General features: G+C 43.8%; 1 protein-coding gene across 1 annotated transcript in view; it reads left to right on the top strand.

The window, feature by feature from the left end:
• Window positions 1-26226, top strand: part of CPQ (carboxypeptidase Q) — a 228991-nt gene that overhangs the window by 170411 nt on the left and 32354 nt on the right. The window contains exon 7 of the mRNA XM_045008096.1: window positions 19805-20006. Within this exon, the coding sequence (XP_044864031.1) occupies window positions 19805-20006 (202 nt within the window). The remainder of the gene's footprint in view (window positions 1-19804; window positions 20007-26226) is intronic.

Genomic DNA, 26226 nt, shown 5'->3' with positions numbered 1-26226 from the left:
TCTGGTGTCTGACTGAGATAATTTGCTGGTCACCTCATGAATCCATGTTACTGTTCCAGCCTGGGTGTTCCGCAGCTGGGTTTCCTAATCTGTCCAGGTACTTCATAGTTGCTGCTCCAACATAGAACTCATCTCAGCCTACAAATCCTCTCTGAGTCTTTTCCAGGACATCTCCAGCTTTTGTTGCAGGTCTTGTCTGAATTCCTTTTGAAAATTCACCAGCTCTTGTTTTAAATCCCACTGGCTGTTTTTGATTTTTGCAAGCATTTCCATTATTTGTTCCATGTTCGGTTAACAGGAATACCAGCACACAAGCTGTCTCCCTGGATACTGGATCCCTCTCTGACACCTGTTTGCTCCTTTTTTGACCCAAGCAGCTAGTTGAATTTCAGGGCTCGGGGGATGTAGAAATAGATGGAGTCTGGTATTTTCTCTTAAGTCTTGTTTATTTACAAAGAATGCACAAAGCCTTGTGTCTCTGAACACAGAAGTCATCAAATGGCACAGCACCATTTTTGCTCACAGCACCAAGAGCACTCTTTTCAACTTGCACTATTTGCAACTTGCTCAAAAACCTCTTCCCAGGTTTCTTCTAATTAGCCATTGTGATTTCAGATGCTCCTTCAGTCTATCTCTTTTGCAGTTTTCTGTGTGTTCTCTCCCCTCTGCACCCACCTCTTCACACAATACCTAGCCGAACCCACCACAACGGACCTACTTTTTGGGCAGATCCTATAATTTTTTGTTTGAGGTATAGCCACGTAACTGTCTCTTACAGCTGTTTTGAATGGGGGATTCATTCACACATCTATTTGAATGAGGTTTTAATTCAGCCCATAACAAGGTTTCACTTAGCTCATAACATTATTTAACTTAAAAGAACAAATAACTGGAAGTTTCATTTTGAGAGGAGGCACAGAATTAAAAATTCACTATGAAAAAATAAATGGAATTAAATCACATTGAATGTAGTGGAAAACAATGATATAATGGCTTGAGTTAACATCACAATGGTGCCATATAAGGAACAGTGGGAGTGGGTCCCAATTTGCTTCTTTACTAGTGTGCTTTAAAATAGGCATTGGATAATGTGGATTCCTACGCACCTATTATATCAACACTATTAGGACATTTTAGACTTATCAGGGTTTGTCTGCATGGGAAGGGGGTGGTTTAACCTTCAGTAACATGAGTGAGGCCATGTCTAAACTGCACAGTTTTGACGACAAAAGGTAGCTCACTGAGAATTAAACTCCCCAAGTAGACAAGCCCTCAGTTGGTAGATATGTCAAAGAGGACACTTGGACAGGTTTGCTGTGGTATCGTTGGAGGAGGATAGTGTCTCTTAAATGCTGGATTGATCACTGACGCTATGGTGTTCAGATGGACTAAGTAGAAACAAAACAGGAGACTGTATAACAAGAATTTTATGTAAATCCTTTCCAAAAATCCATGTATGCAGGAGATGGAGACACAGCAGACACACTGTACTATATGCATGATGCTGTTAAGGGGGACATTGCCAAAGCAGATGGTGAAGATATCATCCATTTTCACTCTATAAAGAAATAGGATCTGCCAGGGCTAGCTTAGTAGTCTCTTAAAAAAGAAATGTTACCACTATATGGAATCGTGTCATTCTGTTCCCATGCTCTGACAAGAAGTCTGTGCTTGTATGCTGTGGCTAGCCTTGTTTGGTTTTAGGTGTAGATTGATGTAGATGATTACATTTAATAATCAAATTAGCAAATAAAGGCGGCGAATGATACTTAACTCACTTTTAATTTGGCAGAAAAAATTATGTCAATTTTTGTTATTCTATTGCAGTTCAGTTCTGGATGTTTTAAGAAGACTGCACAGTTTAACCTAATATGCATTTAATACTTAATTGGAAAAAATAAGTAAGAATCACACTCTCATTTGTATTTATTTTTCCCCTTCTTGCTAATCTACCTACAAGAAATCCTCATTATACATAGTAACCAAATAAAGCAAATTAATTCTGTACATTCTATTTGAGCATGAAAAATATCTTAACCTTTTAATGTTTTATTGTGCAAATTTCAGGCAATAGGATTATGATAGCCTGAACTACTTCTTGGTGGTTATGATTAAAAGTCAAATAAAAGAAATATTTTAAAGGTGCTGTACATCAGCAGAACAGGACATGGATTTCCTTGAAATTGAAATGTTTGTGAGAGTGCAAATGCACTATTCCCATGTGGCAGGGTAGATTAATGAAGATAATAGAGCTGAACAAGTATAAGTACAGTAACTCCTCACTTAAAGTCATCCCAGTTAACATTGTTTCGTTGTTACATTGCTGATCAATTAGGGAACATGCTCGTTTAAAGTTGTGCAATGCTCCCTTCTAACGTCGTTTGGTAGCCACCTGCTTTGTCCACTGCTTGCAGGAAGAGCAGCCCATTGCATCTAGCTGGTGGGGGCTTGGAACCAGGGTGGACCGGCAGCCTCCCTATCAGTTCCCCCTATCAGCTCCCCGCTCCCCTAAGTTCCATGTGCAGCAGCTGCCCAGCAGGCTAGCAATTGCAGCTGTCCCTCCCGCCCCACCACCATGTGCTGCTCCTGCCCTCTGCCTTGGAGTTGCTCCCCGAGACTTCTGCTTGCTGTGCGGGGGGAGAGGGGAGAAAGAGTGGGGCTAATGTCAGGGTGTCCCCCCCCCTTTGCACCCCGCTTACCCCATCTTCCATAGAGCAGGGGGGACACACAACAGGGCTCAGGATGGAGGGAGCTTGCTGGCAGCAGCTGCGGTCTCAGCAAGCTGATCTAATTAACAAGGCAGTGTACTTAAAGGGGAAATGCGCATCTCTTTCTCTCTCTCTCTCTCTCTCTCTCTCTCTCACACACACACACACACACACACACACACACACACACACACAGAGTGTGTGTCTCTATCTCTGTCTGTGATGCTGTCTCCCCTCCCTCCATTCCTGCTGCCTTGTAGAGTGTGAGAGTTAACCCTCTCTGAGTGTGAGGGCTCAGCCGAGTGCTAGTTCATCATTTAGCAGAAAGGCATTCCCTGGGAAATATCCCACCCTCTGACTTCACCACCTCAACCAAGCTTCACAATCATTATCACTGTGTACCAGTATTAAATTGTTTCTTTAAAACTTATAGTGTGTGTGTGTGTGTGTGTGTGTATACACATAATATAATATAGGCTTGTCTGGTGAAAAAAAAATCCCTGGAACCCTAACCCCCTCATTTACATAATTCTTAGGGGGAAATTGGATTAGCTTAAAATTGTTTTGCTTAAAGTTGCATTTTTCAGGAACATAACTACAACATTAAGTAAGGAGTTACTGTACTGTAGATGTATGATTTGAAAGATTCTGTATATACAGTTTAGCTGCATAAAATGGAATTGAATTGATTACTTTTTTGCTTTGTCCCTTTAGTTTTAGATTTCAAGAATATTTATTTTCTGGCAAATAGACCCTTGAAGGGTGACATTACCCTAGTGGGAATCGTACAATTCTGACATAGTTGGTGTAGCAACAGAATAAAGATAATATAGCTACAGGGAGATAATGTTTTAGTAGAAAGTAACTCATAGGCCTATGTATAGCTTTATTTGTAACACTCTCAAGTATTTCTGTGGCTCCCATTATTGCAGTATCTGCACACTAGATGCATTAATGACGGGGTGTACAGGCTATTTGGTGTTCTACGGAGAGAGTCTCTCAGTCTCTTTGCACCCCGACCTAATGGCACCTGTAAAGTAGTGTACTCACCACATGTAGCGCCCTCTTGTGTCAGGGTGCAATGATACTAGACGTCCTTGTCTTTGGCACCTCCTACAAGCCCATCTGTCTCTCACTGGGTCTTCTGTGACTCACACTGCTGGCCAAGTCTCACAAAGTTCAGTCCCCTTCCAGAATAACAGAAAGGTCCAACTTGAAAGTTCACAAAACGTCCCAACACAAAAGAGCCTTTGCTCCTCCCCCACCCTCAGGCTATTCCTTGGCCTGTCCTTTGGGGTCAGTCTTCAGTCCCACCTTAGTTCAATATTTCTTCTCTTGGGCTGGCAAGCCCCTTCCTCAGGGGGACCCTCTAGTCTGAGTTGTGACCTAGGGACCCTGTATTAAGCAGCTAGCTCTGCTTTTTCAAACATGCTATTGGTTCCCTTGGCTTCTTTCTACCTTCAAGCCCCATGTGTTGCTTCCCCACAGCTTGTGTTTAAATCAGTCTCCCTTTGGTTCTCTGGCTTCTCCCTAGATCCTCCAAGCTTCTCCTTTATTTGCTGGTCTAACCACTCTTCCATACCTCTTGGGCTCCACTAAAGTATTCTTAACTGACCCTACCTCAGGGCCTCCTTCACAGGAGCCTAAGCTACTCCCTGTGCACCCTCCTACCTCAGGGCTTTTGAATATTTAATATTTTTTTAATAGGTGGTAGGGATAAGCCCCATCACAGCACCTATAGGGTTTTGGCCAGGACACCAGGGTAAACTGCCACGGTATATTTAATATATGAATATAGCTGGTCAGGTGTTGCCTCTGAAAAACAGTACCTTCAACAGTGCAGTGTCCACTACCAACACCATACTAAGGCACTTGCTCAGTATCAACTCAAAGGGTAGAGGTCTGCATACTGAATCACCAGTACCATTGCTCATAAAAGTATTACCAGCCAAAATGGTCATTGCTTTTAAATTGAGACTGATTCCTAGATCTTAAAGGGCCTGATTCTCATTTTTACTGAGGCGCCTTTACTCTGGCAGTTGTGGTGTAAATGAGAATCAGGCCCTGTGATGGGGCATCTGTCCCACACTGGCAGAAAAGGGGTTAAAAACAGCCCTAGGAAGGCTGCGCAGGAGGCAGTGAATCACAGAAGGGCTTATAGGAGCAGCCAATCAGGGCCAGGCTGGCCCATATAAGAAGGGCTGCAGGACCTGGAGCTTGAGAAGGGAGGAGGACTGGCTGCCTTGCAAATGGAGGGCAGCAAGCACCCTGGACAGAGCACTGCTGCAGGCAGAGACCCTGAGAGCTAAAGGCAGCTCCTGGCAGGTTGCAGAGATTTGCAGACTGAGGGCAAGGGCAAAGAGGGTGCTGGAGCCACTGAAGGAAGTGGCTGGACCGTGGACTGCAGTTTGCCACTGAAGGGAGTGGCCGGACAGTAGACTGCATGTCCCCCTGGAAGGGGGGGGGGAACAGAGTGTGGCACAGCGGGAGGACAGTGTCACTGAAGTGGACACCCTGGTCCTGGGAATGATGTGGGTCCAGGAATGGAGGTGATGGCAGGTGAGACACCACCAGAAGAGGGTGCAGTGCTAATTCCCTGGACAGTCATCAGGAGGCGCCACAGTGGTGAGTCATGCCCTGCAGGGCCGGCTCCAGACCCCAGCGCACCAAGCAAGTGCTTGGGGCGGCATGCCACGGGGGGCGCTCTGCCTGTCGCCGGGAGGGTGGCAGGCAGCTCGGGTGGACCTCCCGCAGGCGTGCCTGCGGAGGGTCCGGTGGTCCCGCGGCTCGGGTGGACCTCCCGCAGGCACGTCTGCAGGAGGTCTACTGGAGCCGCGGGACCGGCGACCGCCACTGCGCCCCCCGCAGCGTGCTGCCATGCTTGGGGTGGCCAAATTGCTAGAGCCGCCCCTGATGCCCTGTCACATGCCCTAAGTCTTTGGGGCAAGGACCGGTGTTTAGTGCAGTTGCTAATGCAGTGGGGCCCTGATTGTATAGCTCCTGGGTTTTATACAAATAATAATAATAAAAAAATCTAAAACCACAAAATGTCACAAATACTGCCATTCTTTCCGAATTACACAGGCTAAGAGGAAGGAACTTGCCATAATAAGGGTTATTAGCACCCATATTGTGGCTCTTTCTGTAGATAAATTTGAGAAAACATGAGTGGCAAATCATATTTATTTAGGAATAGAGATATTACAGGGAGTCTCCAAGGGAAACAAAAGTATCTCTGCAATTAGAGAGACAAGGTGGGTGAGGTAATATCTTTTATTGGACTAACCTGTGTTGGTGGGAGAGACAAGCTTTTGGGCTTACAGAGAATTCTTTTTCCCACCTACCTTGTCTCTCTAATATCCTCTTAGACCAGCCTGGCTACAACAACACTGACTACAATCTCTACAACTGGAAAACTCAGAAAATTACAATTAAGAGACAATGGGCCAAATTCATACTCTTGTAATTCCATTGAAATCACTGGAAGCATTACATCAAGTGTAAATTTAACTCAAATCATCTTAAAGAAAACTTTCTTACAATAAATCTGTGTAGTAATATTGCTATCTCGAGGCAAGTAACGTAAAACTATTTAGGCCGTAATGGACCTGTTGTCCATTGTTGTAATGTTTAGATTAAGACTTGACTGTATCAAAGATACTAACGGGAGCAACTTATTTTGATTTACTTTTGTACTTATTAGAAAAAAGATTTGATCTTTGGCCCTGCTTGGTTATTCCTGCTAACAGAAAATTTAAAAACTTTGATATCTGAAATGTGGTCCTTATTTGCATGCATGCACGCAAGGGAATCAGATGGCTTGAGAGTAAGGAGGCTACTGTTGCTCTCTCTTGCTGCTGAGATGAGAATAATAGGATTTCTCCTTTTAGGTACTTGATGAAAACTCTAAGAATCTAATAACCCCTGCTTTCCTTTCATTAAGAATGCAGGATGTGTGTGCTAAGGAGTCGCAATGAGCATGTTATTTCCTATCTTGTTGCACAGCTATGTGTGTGTTTGTTGTGGTTCTGTACCTGCAAAAACAGGTAGGATGACCTTTTAAAAAATAAACAGGAAGAGTTTTTTTCTGGTTTTTTTTTTAAATCAATACATGGCTGCTGCAGTAAAGGAGAAGATAATAGTGCTGGAGAGGAAAAAAGATAAGAATGAAAGACAAATAGGTTTTATGCCTCAGGCTTCAGCTAATTGTTTTTTGAGTGCTTATTTTAGCAATGGTATGACCTCCATCTCACTTATATTGTCCTATATGTTTTAGGCAAATAATGTAACATGGAGATCTGTGTTAGGGAGATCAGTTTGATATCTCTATTTAAGCATTTGTTTGTGAGTCACTAGGATGAGAATGGAAGAAACGGATAAGAAAAAATATTCACACATAAAGATGCAAAAAAGAAAAAGCCACTTCCACTTAATTTTCTACAATCACAGTTAATATTTATTACTATCACTTGTTGTGCTAATGAGTTGAATGTAGATATAATTACATGAACAATTATATTTGCATGACAGTGATTTTAGTGAGTTATAATATACATTTCTTAATATTAAATTGTGATTGTTTTCCACAGGAGACCTTAATGGAAAAGCAGGCTTTTATAAAACGCAAAAATAGATTGATTCTCCACTGTACCCAAATGAGGACTGACAAGGAGCGAATCGTGGCTCTGTGATTCTCAGCTGCATAGTCTCAGCATAAGTTAAGCAGCATATGGGCAATTTTAATTTACATTGCTGAAAAAATGCCCCTCAGGTACTTAAAGCTAGAAGGGAATCAGGTGTCATCGACGCTCTGCTCTGTTCAATGTTGATATCAATCGGCTGTGTGCCTGTTCCCTCTGTGTGCTGCCCCGGGTCTGCACAGATAGCTGACACAGCAGACCCCAAGAGAACACCCAATGACCACAGACTCTAGTAAGGTACGAAGGCACCTGGGCCAGGTTTATTGTCGAAGAGAAACACAGTCTCCATCTCCCCGGCATAGAAGTCCAAGGTGCTGCTAAGGTGCTGCTAGCTAGTACATATGTGCTCCCTGACAATGGACTCCGCTCAGTCAGTGGCGGAATTTTCCACTGCCCCCTAGGCCAGACAAAGACACCACCCCAGGGATGCATTCTTATACACAGGTACAAACAAGTTACACATCACTCCTGACATATTGAGGGGCAACCCCTCTATGTAGTAAGGTGCCATCTCTCACCTTGTACATGTTGGTTAGAACAAAACAACTCTATCCATCATATTACCCTTTTGGCCCTGTCATTGGGATGAGTCAGCTTGTTCCTTGTTATCTGTGTGGAATGTACAAGTATGCGAATGTTCTGATATCTGGTATCCAGTACCTTTTAGGTATGTCTCTTTTTGCAGCATCAGCCCTTTCCTTGCCAGCTTCTGTGTGCAGGGCCTGCCTCTGGCTCACAGCTTAACTTTGCTTTATGTTAGCAAAGACTTGACATTACTTTAGTTCAGGCCTCAGGCCTCATACTGGGCCTCTGATACCAAGGTTTATATCTCTGGGCCTCCTCTTACTACATCAGGTTTAGTAGAATCTCACTCCACCATGCCTCCTTCCCTTCCCTCCTCTCCCCTCCCCTCCTTTCCTGTGACCTGCCCTTCCCTCACCTCCCCTCCCCACCCCCTGCGATACACCCTTTCCCTCCCTTTACTTTGGGTAGCAGAAGCCACCTCAGCTAGATTTGCACTGGTAGGGAATCCACCTACACCTGGGGTATTCTCCAGTGCAAGCCTATGTATGCTTTAAATTCACTTTGTGCACAAGTGCCTCAAGATAAACTTGGCATACTGGAGAACCTGTCCCATAGGCTTCTTGTTGTACCACTTTAGTGGGACTTACACTAACTATGTGAGTGCCCTTTCTTGGGTACCCCGACAAACAATTAAAATATAAGTAATACCTAGTAGACTGTGTCTATTGGCCCCTGGAGAGCATTGCCCGGTAGAACATGAATATAATGAACATTTAATAGTAAATATGTGCTCAATTTGTTTATTATTCATAAACCTCAGCTGCAAGGAGGACAGACTCAAAGTGTGTATGAGCAGCCTGTTGATCTCTCTTCAGCTTCCATAGTCTGCAGCTGCCAACACACCTTGACTCCTTGGAATCATAGAATCATAGAATCTCAGGGTTGGAAGGGACCTCAGGAGATCATCTAGTCCAACCCCCTGCTCAAAGCAGGACCAAACCCAACTAAATCATCCCTGCCAGGGCTTTGTCAAACCTGACCTTAAAAACCTCCAAGGAAGGAGATTCCACCACCTCCCTAGGTAACCCATTCCAGTGCTTCACCACCCTACTAGTGAAAAAGTTTTTCCTAATGTTCAACCTAAACCTCCCTCTCTGCAACTTGAGACCATTACTCCTTGTTCTGTCATCTTCTACCACTGAGAACAGTCTAGATCCATCCTCTTTGGAACCCCCTTTCAGGTAGTTGAAAGCAGCTATCAAATCCCCCCTCAATCTTCTCTTCTGCAGGTTAAACAATCTCAGTTCCCTCAGCCTCTCCTCGTAAGTCATGTGCTCCAGCCCCCTAATCATTTTTGTTGCCCTCCACTGGACTCTCTCCAATTTATCCACATCCTTCTTGTAGTGTGGGGCCCAAAACTGGACACCGTACTCCAAATGAGGCCTCACCAGTGCTGAATAGAGGGGAATGATCACATCCCTTGATCTGCTGGAAATGCCCCTACTTATACAACCCAAAATGCCATTAGCCATCTTGGCAACAAGGGCACCCTGTTGACTCATATTCAGCTTTTCGTCCACTGTAACCCCTAGGTCCCTTTCTGCAGAACTGCTGCCCAGCCATTCGGTCCCTAGTCTATAGCAGTGCATGGGATTCTTCCGTCCTAAATGCAGGACTCTGCACTTGTCCTTGTTGAACCTCATCATATTTCTTTTGGCCCAATCCTCTAATTTGTCTAGGTCCCTCTGTATCCTATCCCTACCCTCCAGCGTATCAACCACTCCTCCCAGTTTAGTGTCATCTGCAAACTTGCTAAGGGTGCAGTCCACACCATCCTCCAGATCGTTAATGAAGATATTGAACAAAACCGGCCCCAGCACCGACCCTTGGGGCACTCCACTTGATACTGGCTTCCAACTAGACATGGAACCATTGATCACTACCCGTTGAGCCCGACCATCTAGCCAGTTTTCTATCCACCTTACCGTCCATTCATCCAGCCCAGACTTCTTTAACTTGCTGGCAAGAATACTGTGGGAGACTGTATCAAAAGCTTTGCTAAAGTCCAGAAATAGCACATCCATTGCTTTCCCCTCATCCACAGAGCCGGTTATCTCATCATAGAAGGCAATTAGGTTAGTCAGGCATGACTTGCCCTTGGTGAATCCATGCTGACTGTTCCTGATCACTTTCCCCTCCTTTAAGTGGTTCAGAATTGATTCCTTGAGGACCTGTTCCATGATTTTTCCAGGGACTGAGGTGAGACTGACTGGCCTGTAGTTCCCTGGATCTTCCTTCTTCCCTTTTTTAAAGATGGGCACTACATTAGCTTTTTTCCAGTCATCCGGGACCTCCCCCGATCGCCATGATTTTTCAAAGATAATGGCCAATGGCTCTGCAATCTCATCGGCCAACTCCTTTAGCACCCTCGGATGCAGCGCATCCGGCCCCATGGACTTGTGCTCCTCCAGCTTTTCTAAATAGTCCCGAACTACTTCTTTCTCCACAGAGAGCTGGTCACCTCCTCCCCATACCGTGCTGCAGAGTGCAGCTGTCTGGGAGCTGACCTTGTCTGTGAAGACAGAGGCAAAAAAAGCATTGAGTACACTAGCTTTCTCCACATCCTCTGTCACTAGGTTCCCTCCCTCATTCAGCAAGGGGCCCACACTTTCCTTGACTTTCTTCTTGTTGCTAACATACCTGAAGAAACCCTTCTTGTTACTCCTAACATCTCCGGCTAGCTGCAACTCCAAGTGTGATTTGGCCTTCCTAATTTCACTCCTGCATGCCTGAGCAATACTTTTATACTCCTCCCTGGTTATTTGTCCAATCTTCCACTTCTTGTAAGCTGTTTTTTTGTGTTTAAGACGAGCAAGGATTTCACTGTTAAGCCAAGCTGGTCGCCTGCCATATTTACTTTTCTTCCTACACATCGGGATGGTTTGTTCCTGCAACCTCAATAAGGATTCTTTAAAATACAGCCAGCTTTCCTCGACTCCTTTCCCCGTCATGTTATTCTCCCAGGGGACCTTGCCCATCAGTTCCCTGAGGGAGTCGAAGTCTGCTTTTCTGAAGTCCAGGGTCTCTGTTCTACTGCTCTCCTTTCTTCCTTGTATCAGGATCCTGAACTTGACCATCTCATGGTCACTGCCTCCCAGGTTCCCATCCACTATTGCTTCCTCTACTGTTTCTTCCCTGTTTGTGAGCAGCAGGTCAAGAAGAGCTTTTCCCCTAGTTGGTTCCTCCAGCACTTGCACCAGGAACCATCAAGTCTTCCCCGCCTGCCCTTCCATCCAAAGGCTCACTGGAGTTAACGAGGAGACAGCTTTTGAGGATGGATGGCTTTCTGCCCCCAGGTTACAGGCAGGCTGATGTAAAGCTACTGCTGGGATGTGCATTGGATAAGCATTTACAATGTCTGAAAGACCGATTCTGCCATTGATTTTTTCCACAGCTTTAGCTACCATCTTGTCACTGGGCGACATGGGCTGCTTTACAGTTACTTCAGGGCTCCTTTGTCTGGAAGTTGGGGACAGATTGTGAAGGGCATATGGAAAGAGACAAAGTTTGTCTGTTTGCTAATGAAGAGAGAAAGGGATAAACAGACTCCACCTGTAGAAAGGGGTCTCAGATGACAGCTGAAAAGGAACACATGTTGTATTTGCTCCTACTTTGTTTTTCCTCAATACTTCAGTTTCATTTTACTTCATTGGCTCATGAGCAGGACTGGTTGAATAATGAAAGTCTATTTTTGCAAAAGATAAGGAAATGTTAAAGTATTGTTTGTTTTGAATTGTTCCAAAAATCAATTTTATTAAAAATATTATTTTAAATGTTATCAAAAAATTTCATTTACTAAAAACCCATGATTTAAGAAATTTAAAAAATTGGTAACCAGTTTGATGTTTTCCATAAAAATTTGTGGGTAAAATGAAAAAAGCCACAATATTTTAATTGAAAAACTTCAACAACGTTGACAGTATTTTGGAAGAAAATACACCTCTACCTGGATATAACACTGTCCTCGGGAGCTAAAAAATCTTACCACATTATAGGTGAAACCACGTTATATCAAACTTGCTTTGATCCACCGGAGTGCGCAGCCCCGCCTCCCGGAGCACTGCTTTAACGCGTTATATCCGAATTCGTGTTATATCGGGTCGTGTTATATCGGGGTAGAGATGTATTTGTAAAAAGGCCAGTGATTGAAAAAATAACATTCAGAAAATGTTGATTATTTCTACTCCTGAGCAATAAAGGGGCTTGTATATAATAAGTATCCAGGTCTGAATAACAAAAATCTCTCATTGGCAAAGCTCTCTACTATACTAAAATGGTCAAAAGAGAAAAAATAGCCACAAATAAGACCATGGGTAATCTCAGGGCTACTGTATGTAGCATGTTGCTGTTCTTAATGCTATCTCCTTTTCCTTTTGCAGTTTATATCAATTGAGACTGACACTCAAAACACACAATAACAAATTGTATTGTCTGTGAGGGTTGCCAAACAGAGAGAAACAATAATACACCTACAAAACACATAGACATATTGGTAATTTGTCTTCACCAAGCAAAATGGTAATAATTAAGTAAAAGATTGTAGGTGAAATCTGGACCTTATTTAAGTCAATGAGAGTTTTGTCACTAAACTGTATGGAGCAAAGATTAGGGTCGCCACCTTTCTACTCACACAAAACCGAACACCCTTGCCCCGCCCCCCTTCCTGGCACTCCTCTGAGGCCCTGCCCCCTTCCCTGGCCCTTCTCTGAGGTCCCGCCCCTGCCCACTCCATCCTCCCTCCCTCTGTTGCTCACTCTCCCCATCCTCACTCACTCGCTCATTTTCACTGGGCTGGCTCAGGGGGTTGGGGTGCAGGAAGGGGTGAGGGCTCCGGCTGGGGGGACGGGATCTGGTTTGGGGTGCAGGAGGGGGCTCTGGGCTGGGTATGGTGGAGCTGAGGGGTTCAGAGTATGGGAGGGGGCTCCGAGCTGAGGCAGGGGTTCAGGGTTTGGGAGAGGGTACGGGCTCTTGGCTGGGGGTGGGGCCAGAAATGAAGGGTTCAGGGTGCGGGAGGGGGCTCCAGGTTGGGGAGAGGTTTGGGTGTGTGGAGGGTGAGGGATTTGGGGTGGGGCTGGAGATGATGGATTTGGGATGCAGGAAGGTGCTCTAGGCAGGGACCGAGGGGTTTGGAGGGCACACAGCTCGAGCCTCCCTTGACACATTCCCACGCCTCCCTTGGGAGGCCTGCCCCATAGTTTGAGAGCTGCAGACCCAGCTGTGTGCTAAAGGCTGCTGAGCCGCGTGGCTGGGTCTGGTTTCCTGGCTGCCCGGCACAGTAGAGTGTGGGCTGCCCAGCCTACCGTGGTGGGGGTCTGGGATCTGGGCTGCTGGCTGGCCCCACACAGCAGGGGTCTGGGGCTGCCGCCCGGCCATCTACAGCAGGGGTCCGGGATCGGGACTGCCACTCGGCCCCGCAGTGTCTGAGGTCAGGTCTGTCGCCCAGCCCCACACAGCGGGTGTCTGGAGCCCAGGGCTGTCGGCCATCCCCGCATGGTGGGGTCCAAGGTCTGGGGCTCCCAGCCCCACAAGGTCGGGATCTGGGCTGCTGCCTGGCTGCCCTGCTTCACGGTCGGGTCCAGGTCAGGGGTCCGGGGTGCCATCTGGCCCCCTGCCCAGGGCTCTGCTCCTGGCCCCGCTCTGTGGAGGGATTTCTGTGTGGGAGGCACTGAACATAGTGGTCTGTGGGAGGGCTCGGGGGGTGGGGAGCACACTGTGGTTCTCAATCTGTGGCCCAGGTAACACATTGTGTTACAGCCCACAATGATAAATAGGTTGAGAACCACTGGTCTAGAGCAGGGGCAGGCAACCTATGGCACGTGTGCCGAAGGCGGCACATGAGCTGATTTTCAGTGGCACTCACACTGCCCAGGTCCTGGCCATCAGTCCAGGGGGCTCTGCATTTTAATTTAATTTTAAATGAAGTTTCTTAACCATTTTAAAAACCTATTTACTTTACATACAACAATAGTTTAGTTATATATTAGAGACTTATAGAAAGGGACCGTCTAAAAACGTTAAAATGTATTACTGGCACGCGAAACCTTAAATTAGTGTGAATAAATGAAGACTTGGCACACCACTGCTGAAAGGTTGCCAGCCCTTGGTCTAGAGGTACAAAACATAGGTCCAGCTAAGTGCAACAGAAAAATCTTTCACCTGACTATTGAGAGGGATAAAGAATCCTCCTTGTACAATGCCTCACAGGAAGGTTCTCCCATTTAATAACAGGGTAACTTGTATGGAAATATTCCAAGTAACGCTTCCCTGGACTTTTGCTGTCCTCGCTCTTTTGGAGTATGAATTGTGCTTTTCTACTGTATTCTGAGACCAGCTCATCTCTACTTCCTAACAGCTGTTCTGAATTTTTTCTTCAGTTTCCATTTATACCATTTTGCTTTATTAACTGAGCTTGGCTAAAAATAGCAACTCAAATTGACATTATAGTGATATATGAGTTTTAAAAATAATCTAATTGGTTTTCTTTTTTTACCTGCAAGTTACACACTTAGGCTTTTAGCATATTTTCATACCACATTTTCCATACTCATTTTCCATTACCAGGCTAATAAACCTGTTGTGTTGATTTAGACATGTATATAGTTACTTGAGTGAGGTGATTATCATTTGACTATATCTAGTATGAGAAGGTTATTGCAATACTATATTTAGATCCAAATTGCTTAGGATCAAATCCTGACATACAAGTGTAGGTGTTTCCTAATGCTAAGTGTAATTCAGTAGCAGAAAACTTGAGGGAGACTGCCAAACTCGCATCATGTCCCATATACTGGAACAAATATTTAACCAGCAAATCAAGGGCAATATTTTGTCATAAAAGGAAACTCTAATGCTTTCCTTGTAAAGTGGTGAGTCTTCTAAATTAGGACTGGTGGTAGAACCAGTCAAGAACAGCTAAGCCACTGGACTCTTCTCTCTTTCTTCCAAATTATCTTTAGGATTCTCAGGTTTATAGAAAGGAGATAAGTGTATTTTAAATAGCCCAAATGCTGCCAAAGCCTTTTAGAACAGCTTGCTCCACCCTGCCCCCTGTTTAATCTGGGAGTTTTGGTTTCCCAGTGCTGCAGCTCTGAAAAAGGAAATTCAGTGACTCAGTAGATAAGTCATGAGACTTTGGGAACATGGTTTGAGTCTCATGCCTGACAAACCATCATCATCCCTGTTTAGTATTAAGGGTTTTTTTTAACTAAACAGTTGACTTCATGGCTGACTAGGATTCCCAGTTCCTGGTCTTAGTGGGGCTTGTTACCTTTCTGACAGAATCAATACGTTCATAGTCTCATGAGATCCAGATGTTTCAGTTCCTTTTATAGATTGAAAGGACTTGGCTGTGATTTCATGGTTTTAGCTGCTTGCCTTATGGGTTGAAAGGGAGGAGGGGATATATGCTTAAAATGTGTTTTAGCTTTGTTTGGTAAGAATACATATTTAAAAATAAATGAGGGAAAATACGGGCAGGGATCAGTCTATTTGCATATGCGAGCAATAAACTCTATGTTGATGCATTTCAAAGTTTAAATGTAAGCAATAGACGTAATAAGCCAGAAAGAAGTTACCTCTTTTGTGGCAGATTTATCCTGCATTAAATCTAGTTTATGTACAGGATCAAGTCACAGGAATGTAAAGGATAAATGTCATTAGTGTGAAGAGAGTTAGGCAGGCAACTCCCATTAACAAGAGCCAGTGTGTTTCATTTAATTCTCTGTGCTGTGTATCATGGTGAGAAGTATACCATTAAGTATGTTGCATTATTGCAAGTTGCAGCAAATACATTGGCCCCTGACAAAAGTGATTATCTCAGTGGCCTGAGTTTTTAATGAGCTTGCATATGAATGAAATTTTCAGTACAGGGAGAGGTGGAGGGAACAGCTGAGCCCACAGTTATTCTGTAATCCTACAGTTATATTCCAGTGTTTGCTTATGAGAACAAAATGCAGTCTCAGCCTGTTTTGATAAACAGCAGTTACCTCTGCACCATCTAAAGGAAATAAAGGACAGTCTTACATGAAACATATTTCTTCCCTCATGCATAGGAACCTTAGTATCTTATTACAAATGCTCAAGTTGGTGTGGTGAAATCAGCCCAGACCACCTCTTGTGGAGCCTACATTACTGTTGTTTTCTAAATACACTTTGCATATACATGCAATTACTCATTACATTCTAATGGACAAAATGCTTTAAAAAGATAGTCTTCTCAAGGATAAAGAGCAGTTCTAACCTTTGTGGCCTCTTTCTTCCTCCCCACCCCCACCCCGATCTGGTTTTGCAACGACATTCTGTTTTCATACCCCTCCAGCATGTGCTAACAATTAAACAGTTACAATATAAAAGAGGAGGAAAAGGGCAGAGTTGTATACTGTGGGTGGTTCATTTTGTCAGTTTAATATTGAAAACATATGTGAATATTTGTATAAATAGAAAACAATTGAAGAATGCCATAGCAGCAACTTATAAAATAATTCTACAATGGTTAAGTGGTCTTTTCTGCACACCAGTGTTGCTGATATCTTGACATTTGCTTGGTGTGGCTAATTTTGCCTTTCAGATAATCTTTTTCCCCATATTCATTCTTCCATTCACACCAACACTTCCCTCTACCAGCCACAAATAGTCTGTCTCAATTCATTTACACACTATCGATCACTCTTACTGCACTAGAAACCCCTTGTAACATGAGTAGCACCCTACCAAATTCACAGCCATGAAGAACACATCACAGACCATGAAATATAGTCTGCCCCGTGAAATCTGTTCTTGTGCGCTTTTACCCCATATTATACAGATTTCACAGGGGAGACCAGCATTTCTCAAATTGGGGGTCGTGACCCAAAAGGGAATTGCGAGGGGGGGTCACAGGGTTATTTTAGGGAAGTTGTGGTATTGCCATCCTTACTTCTGTACTGGCCTCAGAGCTGGGTGGCCAGAGAGCAGAGGTTGTTAGCCAGGTGCCCAGTTCTGAAGGCAGTGCCCCACCAGCAGCAGTGCAGAAGTAAAGGTGGCAATACCATACCATGCAACCCTTTACTTCTGCCCTGCTGCCTTCAGAGCTGGGCAGCCAGAGTGTGGCAGCTGCTGATCGAGGGCCTAGCTTTGAAGGCAGCAGCACAGAAGTGAGGGTGGCAATACCATACCATGCCATCCTTACTCCTGTGCTGATGCTGGTGGTGGCTCTGCCTTCAGAGCTGAGTCCTGGCCAACAGCCGTTGCTCTCCAGCTGCCCAGCTCTGAAGGCTGTGCTGCTGCCAGCAGCAGCGCAGAAGTACGAATAGCTGTACTGCAACCCCCACTACAATAACCTTGCCACCCCCCCAACTCCTTTTTGGGTCAGGACCCCTAAAATTATAACACCATGAAATTTCAGGTTTAAATAGCTGAAATCATGAAATTTATTATTTTAAAAATCCTATAACTGTGAAATTGACCAAAATGGACCATACATTTGGTAGGGCTCTAAATATGAGTACTGTTTTGAGCAGAGTTATTGTTTTGAAGACATAGCCAGTGCTTTACAGGCATCCAGTGGAGCTGCTCAAGAGCCAATGTTTGAAATGCTTCTGTTACAGGCCAGATTTGGTACAATGGTCAGCATTAAAAAGTTAGCATTTGCCAGATTGGTGGTATGAATGATACCCAGATTTTCCCCTCCTACACCTAATACAGGAGAGAAAGGTGGTTACTGTAGCAAATATTGTCTTTTAACTGGTAACTCTTGTGTGACAGATATGGTATCTTTGGGGACCATATTGTATTTTCATAGAAAGCATGAAAGCCTGAGATGGGCCGCACAGTTTGAGCTGGTAGAATAGCCCTTTGTACCAATACAAATGTATTTGTGTTTTCCTGGCTCACTTTGGGATGGAAATAGAGGGTGGTTTCCTGTGCTATCTTGGATCACTGGGGGTGGGTGGGGCTTCCAGTGGGATCTGGGATCACTAAATAGTGATTAATGCAAAATCCCAAGCCTGGCTATGTAGATTTTCCAGCTTTTGAAGCTTCTCCTGCTGGGGAAGAGTGGGAGGGACTGATTTTAACTGTTTTCAGGAGGCTGGGGGACAAAGAAAGACTTCTGGTATAAAAGGCTGAGTTTAAACAGACTAGGTCCTTTTGGTTCAGCAAACAGGACCTTTGGTTGTAGGGTGGCTCCAACCTTTGCACAAGGATTGGAAAGACTTTGACCTAACAAACTTCCCATGTAGAAGCTGGGAGAGTCCCAGTATGATTAGTGAGCATTTAAATCCTTTTATCATTTTATATGTTTTTTTCTGTGATGCTTTTGCCTTAAGAATAAATGTATTTTGCTTTCTAAGAGCTGTGTGGTCACTGGTAAAAACCCTGTCATTGTTCAGGCAGGGTAAAGAGCAGGGGGCTGGATAAGTGTGAGAGCTGCTGAGGATATCACTGTATATGACAGGGAGATGTGCAGCCTTAAAACCCTGGTCAGAAGGGAGTGGGACTAGAGACAGCTGATAGCTTGAGGCCTGAGACCTGATTGGGCACTCCTGGAGCAGACTGCGGAAGGGGAATACAGGTGCAGTTACCCAGGAACTGTGACACCTTGTACATCTGTGTTCAGGCACCGGGGGACTGAAATGTTTTAAAACTGTTCTGAACACTCTCTCATACTATCACTGGCAGCTAACATAGCCTGAAATCTAAAGCTTAGCGTCTTACACATTCTATCATCTATAGTCATGGTTTTCGGCTGTTTCAATATGGTTAGCACATTACAACAGAATGCACTTTCTGGTCCTTCTTCTCAACTCGCCGTAAGGAAAGGGAGGGTTGTCTTGACCCCAGGGTGAGAACTCATGACCTATGCAATTGCACTGGCGATACGGCTGAGAGGACACTTCCATTCTAATTCTCTGTTCCCAGTTAGTTGTAACTTTTTTACCTTTCTAGGTTGAAACCTTTCAGGCTTTTCGACTTAACCAAGAAGTTAATTATTTTCAAAAATATCTTAATTTGTTTAGCCATTTAGTTGTCCAACAGTTGGGGAGGTGACTTAGTCTTTATTTAAGTTGCTTTTCAGACACTTCCTTGTGTTCAAATATCTCAAAGACTTTTCTTTTAAAACTTTTAGCATACCTATTCCTGAATTAGGAACTCCTATTTTTGCCACATCTGAAATACTTTGATCTTGAAAGAACCAAGTTACAGCAATTAAAAATAGCACATTGAGCATGCACAGCACATTCTATTGCTGAACTTCAGAAAACCTGTGGCACCAGGGTGACAGGTTTTGAACATTCATTGGTGATAATATTTGTGTGAGATCATTTTCATAGTTACCAGTGAGTCAATTTAGCATGGGTCTATTATTCATGGGACACACTGCTTAATAGCACTTTTTTTTTCTTGTAACACTTATGCAGTCATGAATTTCCCAGACATGTGTGTAGAAGCAAAACCTCTAACTTGTGAAGATGGAGTGTGTTCTGTTAGGTGCCTTCAAGACAGTTCAGGTATAACTAGTTCTAAATGGCCTCAAAAGGGTTGGGGTGTTAAGAGGACTAGTTAGTAGTGCAATATGTTCGTGCCACCAGACTGGCTATTTTATAAAAGCCTTCTGTCTTACGTTGCCTCAGGAAGGAGAGCCTTATCAGCAATTCCTATATGAGAGATGAGGCTTTTTGTTTTATATAGTTCATATACATCTCTTGTCTGCATTCTCTTTAATTTTTCGGTATTGCATGCTCTGTTAGTAACATATAGCAAATGGCAAATATTGGAGTCTTACAAAAATAGTCTGCAAATAAACATTAAAATGTTCGTTTCTTATGTGTTTAGGGTAACATCTCCAACTTTGACATCGTCATGGAGTCTGATTCGGGTACCTTCATGCCGATGGGCCTGGCTTTTACAGGCAGTGATAAAGCTCGTGCCATCCTGAAGGAGATTATGCAGCTGCTGCAGCCTATCAATGTTACAAACATTTACGAAAATGGTAGTGAAACAGACACTGAATATTGGGTGAGAGATGGAGTACCAGGTGAGAATGCTGGATGAAGTCATAGACAAAGTGGCTGAGTTGGCCTGGTTGTTTCTGTATGCTGTTACTTCTTAAATTCCGGTTGTTGCTCTATTTGATGTTTGACAACATTTTAAAAAAATCTTTTCCTTGGGTAATATTTATTAGAGAGGAAATATGTAAATATTTAAAGACTAACCACAGAATTAGGACAGAATGTGTGTTTGAGCATCAGTTTAATAAAGATTTTAGATTATGCATGGGACAACAGACCTAAAATCTTCTTTTAGGCTTTACGATTTATATTAATCTTTCCTATACCAGAGGTATAAAAATAGTAGAGCATTCTTTCAGCTTTGTTCTAACACAGGACCCCAAAACCCTTTGAAATTCAGCCCACTTCTCACTTGTTCTTATTTAATTTAATTTAAAAAAATTAATTGTTTTCAATACATTTATTCTGTGGGGATTCAGCACTCAAAGACGAAAAGGTGACGATACACTAAAATCTAGTGAAGGACAAAGCCCTGTATATGTAATTGAAAAATAGTTTCTACATTTATTCTCAGTGACACTTCTGAGCCTCATGCAAGTAGCAATCTTCTTGCAAAAGTACTGTGACTTGAAACTGGAGCAGGACAAAATTTTTTGGACAAATAGTTTATTTGCCGAAAAATGCATTTTCGGGTTGGCAGAAACTATTTGCAAATTTGACATGATAGCTTCAGCTGGGGAAAAGTTTTTCAGGGCCAGCAAACTGTTTATGTCCCCTTATAACCTTTAGCTGGGTGTGTGTGCCATTCTGTCCCTTTATAACTTTAGCCAGTGGTTAAGGCATTTGCCCAGATATGGGAGACCCAGGTTTGAGTCTGCACTCTGGAGAAGAGACTTGAACTCAGATCTCTTCTCTACCAGGTGAGCATCCTAACAACCAGGTTATAGGCTTGAAGGATGTGAGACTAATTGAGCTTTTACCATATTTTCAACACTTGAATAACCTAGCAGAAGATATTTTGGTTTTTGGTATTTAAAAACAAAACAAAAACTTTCTTTTTATGCTGGTTTATGTTTAAAGTACCTTGTTGTCTAATTGTGATACTGAAATGATGCAGACACATCAGATACTTTTGGAATCTTTCTGGCTTCTCTCTTCTCCTAACCTTGTGGACGGTTGATAGGTACTGAAGTGGGCTGTGGAGCATATGCCTCTTACTTTGGGGAAAATGTTGTTTGCTTAGGGCTCAGATCTTAGTTGCACTATTTCTACTCATGGGTGGTGGATATCATAGGCTGGGAGAGGATAGGGTGACCAGATCACAAGAGTAAAATATCAGGACAAGTTGGTGGGACAGCTACAGGCTCACAGCCCCAACCAGAGCCATGGGGGTGGGGGACGCACATGCCCCCCTCACAGGCACATGGCCCCAGCTCCAGCCCCTGCTGCAAGCCACAGGGAAGGGGTGCACATCTCCAGCTTCGGCCCGGCCGCAAGGAGTGGGGGGGTCTCATGGCTGGGGCTGGGGGTTGGGGCACAGAGGGAGTTTGGGTGAAGGAGGGGGCTCAGGGCTGGGGCAGGGGTTGGGGTGTGGGGTATGGGCTCCAGGAGGCACTTAACTCAGGCGGCTCCCCAGATGTAGCAATATCTCCCTCTGGGTCCTAGGCAGAAGCATGGCCAGGGGACTCCGTACAGAGCCTCACCCGCAGGCGCGGCCCCCGCAGCTCCCATTGGCTGTGGTTCCCAGCCAATGGGAGCTGCGGAGCTGGCGCTCATGGAAGGGACAGCACGCAGAGCCCCCTTGGCCATCCCTGTGCCTAGGACGCAGAGGGAGATGTTGCCACTTCTGGGGAGCTCTATGGAGCTGGATAGGGAGCCTGTTAGCCCCGCACCAACCAGATGCCTGGCAACCCTACAATATCGGGACAAATGGCATCCCAATTGTACATTGGTCAGGATGTGGGACAAAGAGTTAAATATCAGGACAGTCCCAATTTTATTGGGATATCTGGTCACCCTAGGGAAGGCGTGGCCCCGCCCTGCTCCATCCCCAGGTCTCCTCCTGCAGTTCCCAGCACTTTGCCCTGACCCAGGCTGGCTGGGGCTGGGCAACCTGCTGCAGGGACTCAGGGCAGCTGGCACTGGGGCCGCGCTGCCCGCCTGGCGCTCGCACTGCACCACCTGGTGCTCCAGGCAGGGAGTGCTGTGGCCATGCTGCCTGATGCCGGGGCCCATGGTCGGCATGCTTTGGGCTCCTGCGGGGAAGGGGGGACTGAAGAAGAGGGGTTGGGGGATAGCCTCCCCAACTTCCGGGTCACCAGCTGCCCGTGTTTCTGTTCCATGCACAAGTTACTAAGTGGCACATCAAACTGCTGTAACCCTGTAATTTACACGTCCTTGATCCTAGGCTCTAACTGCATGTATTTTACACCTGCATAAAAATATGCTAAATTGAGGGATGGGTAAGAGCTGCCAATGGTCAATAACCATGCCACTTCCATCTCCCTTTCTTCTGAAAGGCTGTGGATATGTACCGCTGCTCCTGGACTTCAGGTCCAGATGATCTGTATATCTGTGTAGTCATTAGCACATGAGAATTTCCCAGTGTATCTGGTGCATGTTTAGAAAATATAAAGGGGCAGAAATGCTGTCATGGTAAAATATGCTTTGGCTTTCGGGAAGAAAGATCCCCTTTTATAAAGAGATGAATTTTTCTAGGGACCAATGAATTCTTGATGAATTCTTCCCTCCACCCCATATTGTCTCTTTCCATGTGCACCTCACAGATCAGGACACTGCCCAGCCACCAACACTGCCACCTAACACAGCCTTTACCACCTACATCTGTGGTCATGCCTCTGGTTGCAAAGGTGGGAATGAGTATGTAGGAATATCTGGAACCTCAGCTGTTGTTTATGATGGGCGCATCAGAGGGGCTGAAGGGGAAGCACTGGGGCTATAGAGAAATTCCCCTGTTTGTGAGGTGCATGATGAGAGAAACTGTGTGTGTGTGTGGGGGGGGGGGTTTCTTAAGTTTCAAATCTGTTTAACCCAGTCAATAACAATACTTAGTTGTTATATAGCAATTTTCATCAACTGAAATTCAGTTCACCTTTAACGTTAAACATTAGGAGCATTAGCTGGTTTGTTTCTTTGCTGTTTGAAACTTTGCTTCATTTAATCTCCTGTTAAGCGAATCACTAAGTACCCCCACAATGCAAAGTATGATGCTTTCCCCTGGAGAGATGGAATGAAAGAATTAACTCCATTAAAAGAACTGCTGCTTCAGATTGTATCATACTGTACCAGAGAGAAGGCTTTAAACATCTTGCAAGCTTCACGCTTTGTCTGCAGTATTCTCACTGTTCAAATGAACACTTATGGTCTATAATAATATTGTAACAATCTGAACATACTATAACAGCTTTTCCGATGTTATCCAATTTAAACAAGCAGTCAAGTGTGGATACTTCATCAATTTCATTTACATAGTTTCCTGAAAATACACTTGGCTATTTTGTTTCCACGACGTATTACAGAAAACATGGAATACATCAGCAATAAGAATTTGTGACCCAAAATATTCAGTTCCTTATCATTTAAATTTTTACTGTATTAATTCGAGTTCAGGAGTAGCTTCTGTTCCACCTCCTCCTTTGAGTCAGAAAGCCCAGTGAAAACAATACTACTTGTGCTTTTTACCTTCATTCATAACTACCGGTACTTCTGGTGAAGGTTTAGATTAGGTTTAGCTAGTCAGGAATTTATCCACAAAAGAATGCTGGCTCTTTTGTCTGGAAGGTTTACCTGATTCAGAGAAGGGACCCACTCTCTGGCCCAATTCATATTTAATTATACAAATAAATAGGAGAGAGATCTCTCCAACAGGCGAGATTGACTCTCTAGACCAGAGCACACTCCTGGGATACAGGAGATCTGGGTTCAAGCTGCAGTTCTGAATCAGGAACAGGAGGGTATTGAACCTTGGTCTCCCATAAAACAGGTGAGTGCCCCAGCCACCAAACTACTGGCTATTCTGAGGTGAGTGTCTTCCATATTTTTTCACAAAAATTTCAAAAGATCTCATTTTCATTCAGCATTGGAATGAAACAAAATTCTGAAAACTCAACATTTTTCCTAAAACTGAATTTTTGTTTTCCACCCACTCCTAGTTCAGACTACTGCACTCCTGCTTCTCAGAGGCTAAGCTATTCTCTTTTACAGGGGAGTACAGTTGAATATTGTATCACTCATTTATCCTTTCCCTTAAATTGTGGAACTGCATGGAGTACCCATATTTGTACAAATAATAGCGCTAACTACTGTCAGGTGCCACAGATGTGCAAAGTGATCTAAAAACATTAATTAAGCATCTGAACACCACCGATGTAGTACAAGAGGTGGAATCTGTGGAAAAACACAGCAGTGGGATTTAATACATTGTGTAGCTTCTGAATGCTTGAGAGATTTCCTGCAGTGGTCTTTATATTCAACAATTTGGAGAATAATTTGAACCAAGAATGAGAAATCTCTACAATCTTAGTAAAACCAGACAATATTGTGTTTCTAACATTTGTGGTCTTATAGCTGTTGCTTCATAAAGCAGTAGGCAAAGGCAGTTGATTGCTGTGAAGTCTATTATAGGGTGATCTAGTGATTTGAGATGGCCATTAATCTTAAAGAACTAGTTTGTTAATTATTCAATTGTCTTCCAAAATCCTTAATTTCTGTCGTTTTTATTGCACATTTCGGCTTTCTCTCAATTAAGCTTTATTTCTAAACTCTGTATACACATAATGCCTTTTATTACAGCACATGTGTTTTACCAAGAGGCTTGGTCAGCACTTGCAAGTACAGTATATTGTTTCACATGTTGTGTTATAACAGGCTTGTCTGCTCTCTGAACAGGTGGAAAGACATGTAGTGACCCTAACTAGACAGATGTTCTAATATTTTAGTCAAGAAAACAAGGTATCTGATATGAGAGAGGCAGTGTGTGACTTCCTGCACTCCCCCTTCCTGTCTCTGTCTCTGTCTCTCTGTCTGGTCTCAGTGCCACAAGATGGGACAGAACACCACATCCAGAAGAACACCTACTCCCAGCAACTCAGGGTCTCCTTGCATGGGTGGATGGGCAGGCCGGGCCTATTTTTCTGTTCTCCTCCTGCTACATACAGAGTTCTGTGCTGGGTTGGTATTGGTGAACCCTCCCCATAGCCGTGAAAACCTAAATCCTGGACAAGTGGGATATACTTGTCATATCTTGGCATCAATGTATCAATTTCTGTGAGCCACTCAGTCTCCCTTTTAAATAAATAAATGTCTTTTATTATGGTACAGGAGGAAAATTTAGTATAAGAGTGTGTTTCTCAGCAGAAGTCAAATTTTGTGCAACTTGGGAGATATTAAATTGAAGCAGTATGCTAAGAGAACAATTTTAATTGCTTGGCACTTAAAGAACCTGCTATAACTATTACATCTATTAGAACCATTTAAAATCTTGATTGAATTTAGAGCCATGACTATTAACCTGTAAAATAATTCAGCTATGGTTTTCATTTATCATTGTCCCATAAAAAATAAGCTTTGAGACCTAGGAATTACTTTGCTGTAATTAAATGAATTAAATGTACTGTAACTTTCATAGAAGTGGATGTAGGTTACTTCATAGGGCATTATTAAAATGCTCACTGTTTAGCATAATATCACGTCTATATTAACCTTTCAGAACTTGTCCTGTCTATAAGTAAGGCTGTTGTATCCTTGTGACATTCCCTGGGGTGCAATCCAGACTGCTGTGTCCCCTTAATTCTCCAGCCTGGGAAGCTTTTTACTCTGCTTTGCTTATGAGCAGCAAACCCTTCCAGACTCTGCTCACTCACAGCCACCAGCATGTAATGTCACTCCCAGCTGAATACATGAATGCTATCAGGCATCCATGAATTACATATAGGGTGAGAGCCGCATATGCCCCAGCCTTGCTCCCCAGAAATGTGCGTCTTATACTATGCAGGACCCTCCTGAAGGGTATAAGCTTATAGGGAGTCCGTCATTCCAACAATGGGTAATGACTATGCACCAGGCTTGTTGACCTAAGTAGAGATTCCCAAGCACTTCAACCAAAACACACTGGTTTAGGCAAAACAATAAAACAAGTGAATTAATTAAAGGAAGACAGATTTTAAGTAATTACAAGTATAGCTGCATATGAGTCAGGATTGGTTACAAAGGAAATAAAAGGATAAA

The sequence above is a fragment of the Mauremys mutica genome, chromosome 2 (genome assembly GCF_020497125.1).
Source record: "Mauremys mutica isolate MM-2020 ecotype Southern chromosome 2, ASM2049712v1, whole genome shotgun sequence".
Classification (NCBI taxonomy): Eukaryota; Metazoa; Chordata; order Testudines; family Geoemydidae; genus Mauremys; species Mauremys mutica.
The sequence above is the reverse complement of the archived record's forward strand: the minus strand, read 5'-3'. Positions and strand labels throughout refer to the sequence as shown.